The sequence below is a fragment of the Eriocheir sinensis genome, chromosome 37, assembly GCF_024679095.1.
Source record: "Eriocheir sinensis breed Jianghai 21 chromosome 37, ASM2467909v1, whole genome shotgun sequence".
Classification (NCBI taxonomy): Eukaryota; Metazoa; Arthropoda; class Malacostraca; order Decapoda; family Varunidae; genus Eriocheir; species Eriocheir sinensis.
In genome coordinates, this window is record NC_066545.1 from 17,262,826 (window position 1) to 17,265,325 (window position 2,500).

A 2,500-nucleotide genomic window follows, 5' to 3' on the forward strand; every position below is an offset into this window, starting at 1 on the left:
TTCTCCTCCTTTTCCTCCTCCTCCTCCTCCTACTCTTCCTCCTTTTCCTCCTCCTCCTCCTCATTACTCTTACTTTTTTATAACCTATCAGGTCGAGCGTGTTGTGAAAAGTTAAATACCACTCTCTCTCTCTCTCTCTCTCTCTCTCTCTCTCTCTCTCTCTCTCTCTCTCTCTCTCTCTCTCTCTCTCTCTCTCTCTCTCTCTCTCTCTCTCTCTCTCTCTCTCTCTCTCTTCACTCGGAGATAAATTGTGTGCCGGGACGAGATTGGAATATGGAATTTAATGCTACGAAGAGTGTCAGAGTATTTGAAATGTTGAAAAGTGGATGAAAAATGTAAGGAAGACTGGATGAGCATTGACGGATGACTGACGTGGATGAATCAAAGAGGAGGAGGAAGAAGAGGAGGAAGATGAAGAGGAAAACTATAGGAGAAAAAACCAAAAGACTATTGACGGATGACTGCCGTGGATGAATCGAAGAGGAGGAGGAGGAGGAGGAGGAAGAGGAGGAAGACTATGACAGGAAAAAAAAAGGTTAAAGATGAAAGAGGAACAAAAAAAGAAGGAAGGGAAAGGGAGAGAAGAAAAGAGAGAGAAGAAGGAACAGTGGATGAAAAATAGAAGGAAGATTGGATGAGAATTGACGGATGAAAGAAGAGGAGAAGGAGTAGAAAGGAAAAGAGGAAAACAAAGGAAATGCACAAAAGAAACCAATAAAACAGGAAAAAAGGAAGGAAGGAAGGAAGGAAAATCAGGAAGGAAGAAAGAAACCACCAATGAAAAGAAAGGAGGAGAGTAAAACGAAGGAAGGAAGGAAGGAAAGAAGGAAGGAAGGAAGGAAAGAAGGAAGGAAGGAAGGAGGGAAGGAAGGATGGAAGGAAGAAATTAGAAGAGATAATGAAGAAGGAAAGGACGATGCCTCCTCTTACCTATTTAGGAGGAGGAGGAGGAGGAAATTCGTGAGTCTTTTGTGGAGATGGAGGAGGAGGAGGAGGAGGAGAAATAGGAGGAGGAGAAGAAGGAGGAGGAAGAGGAGGAGTTGGAAAGGGAGGAGGAGGAGGTGAAGAAAGGAGGAACGGTGGAGGAATTTGTGAGTCTCTTGTGAAGATGGAGGAGGAGGAGGAGGAGGAGGAGCAGGGGGAAGAGGAGGAGGAGGAGGAGGAGGAGGCGGCAAGGTGATGTACAAGCCCGTAAGAAAATTAAATAAGAGAGAGAGAGAGAGAGAGAGAGAGAGAGAGAGAGAGAGAAAAAAATTAAAGCAAAACGAGAAGAAATAATGATGTACTCTCTCTCTCTCTCTCTCTCTCTCTCTCTCTCTCTCTCTCTCTCTCTCTCTCTCTCTCTCTCCTCCAATCGTGCCTTATCCATCGTCCTTTATTCTCTCTCTCTCTCTCTCTCTCTCTCTCTCTCTCTCTCTCTCTATCTCTCTCTCTCTCTCTCTCTGGCTCTCTCTCTCTCTCTCTCTCATCATTCTCTCTGCTTTGTTAGAGAAACGGACAATACAAGGGAATAAGAACTTTCTATTTTGCATTCAAGGGGAAGAAGGAAGGAGGAGGAGGAGGAGGAGGAGGAGGAGGAAAAGAAGGAGGAGGAAGGACCAAAGAAAGAAGCTAAGAAAGAAAAAAATATATTGAGAGAGGGAGAGAGAATAGTAAACAGGAGAGAGAGAGTGAAAACAAAGGACGAGCGCGATGCAAAACAGGACGAAGAAAAAAAGAAGTAAAAAAAGAAGAAAAATTTGTCTTGGAGAAAATACGTTTAAGAAAAAGTGGATTTAAAGCGGAGAACGAAGAGAATGAGAAGCAGGAGGAGGAGGAGGAGGAGGAGGAGGAGAAAGAAGAAAAGAATGAGATGGAAAGGAAATAGATGGCAAAGAAAAATAATGGGAAGGACAGGAGGAGGAGGAGGAGGAGAAAGAGAAGGAGGAGAAAGAGGAGGATGAAAAAGAGGAGAAAGAGGAGGAGGAGGAGGAGGAGGATGACGATGACGTTGAGTAGAAGGAAGAAGAAGAAGAAGAAGAAGAAGAAGAAGAAGAAGAAGAAGAAGTTGGAAAGGAAGGAGAAAAAGTAAATGAATAAGAAGGAAAAAAGAGCAAAGAAAAACAATAAACAAACAAAAAAAAACAATATAAAAAAAGTAAAAAACGTCAAAAAAGCGAAAAAACAACGAAAAACAAACATACGCGTTGCCCCTGTGTTCATCTCCGTCACCCCAACACGTCAGCCTACTCACGATGTTGAAGAGCGTGAAGACGTATCGCTCCACCGCCTCGTCGCCGTGAAAGGTGATGACGCTGCGGTCCACGGCCACCACCAACTCCAGCCACTTCTCCGGGTCCTCCTCCTCCGGCGCCGCCTTCCACTCCTCCTCCTCCAGGGCCGATGAACCTAAGGAGGGAGAGAAGAAGGTGGGAAGGTTAATAAAGGAGGGAATAGGGAGATAAGTTGAAGTTGTATATGGGATTGAAAGATGGAGAGAGGGATTGAAATAGACATAAGG

At 44.4% G+C, this 2,500-nt stretch overlaps 1 protein-coding gene across 2 annotated transcripts in view; it reads right to left on the reverse strand.

The window, feature by feature from the left end:
• LOC127008420 (A disintegrin and metalloproteinase with thrombospondin motifs 2-like) overlaps window positions 1-2,500 on the reverse strand; it is a 132,029-nt gene that overhangs the window by 74,582 nt on the left and 54,947 nt on the right. For both annotated transcript variants that reach the window (XM_050880567.1, XM_050880566.1), the window contains one exon: window positions 2,234-2,388. In XM_050880567.1, coding sequence (XP_050736524.1) covers window positions 2,234-2,388 — 155 coding nt within the window. The remainder of the gene's footprint in view (window positions 1-2,233; window positions 2,389-2,500) is intronic.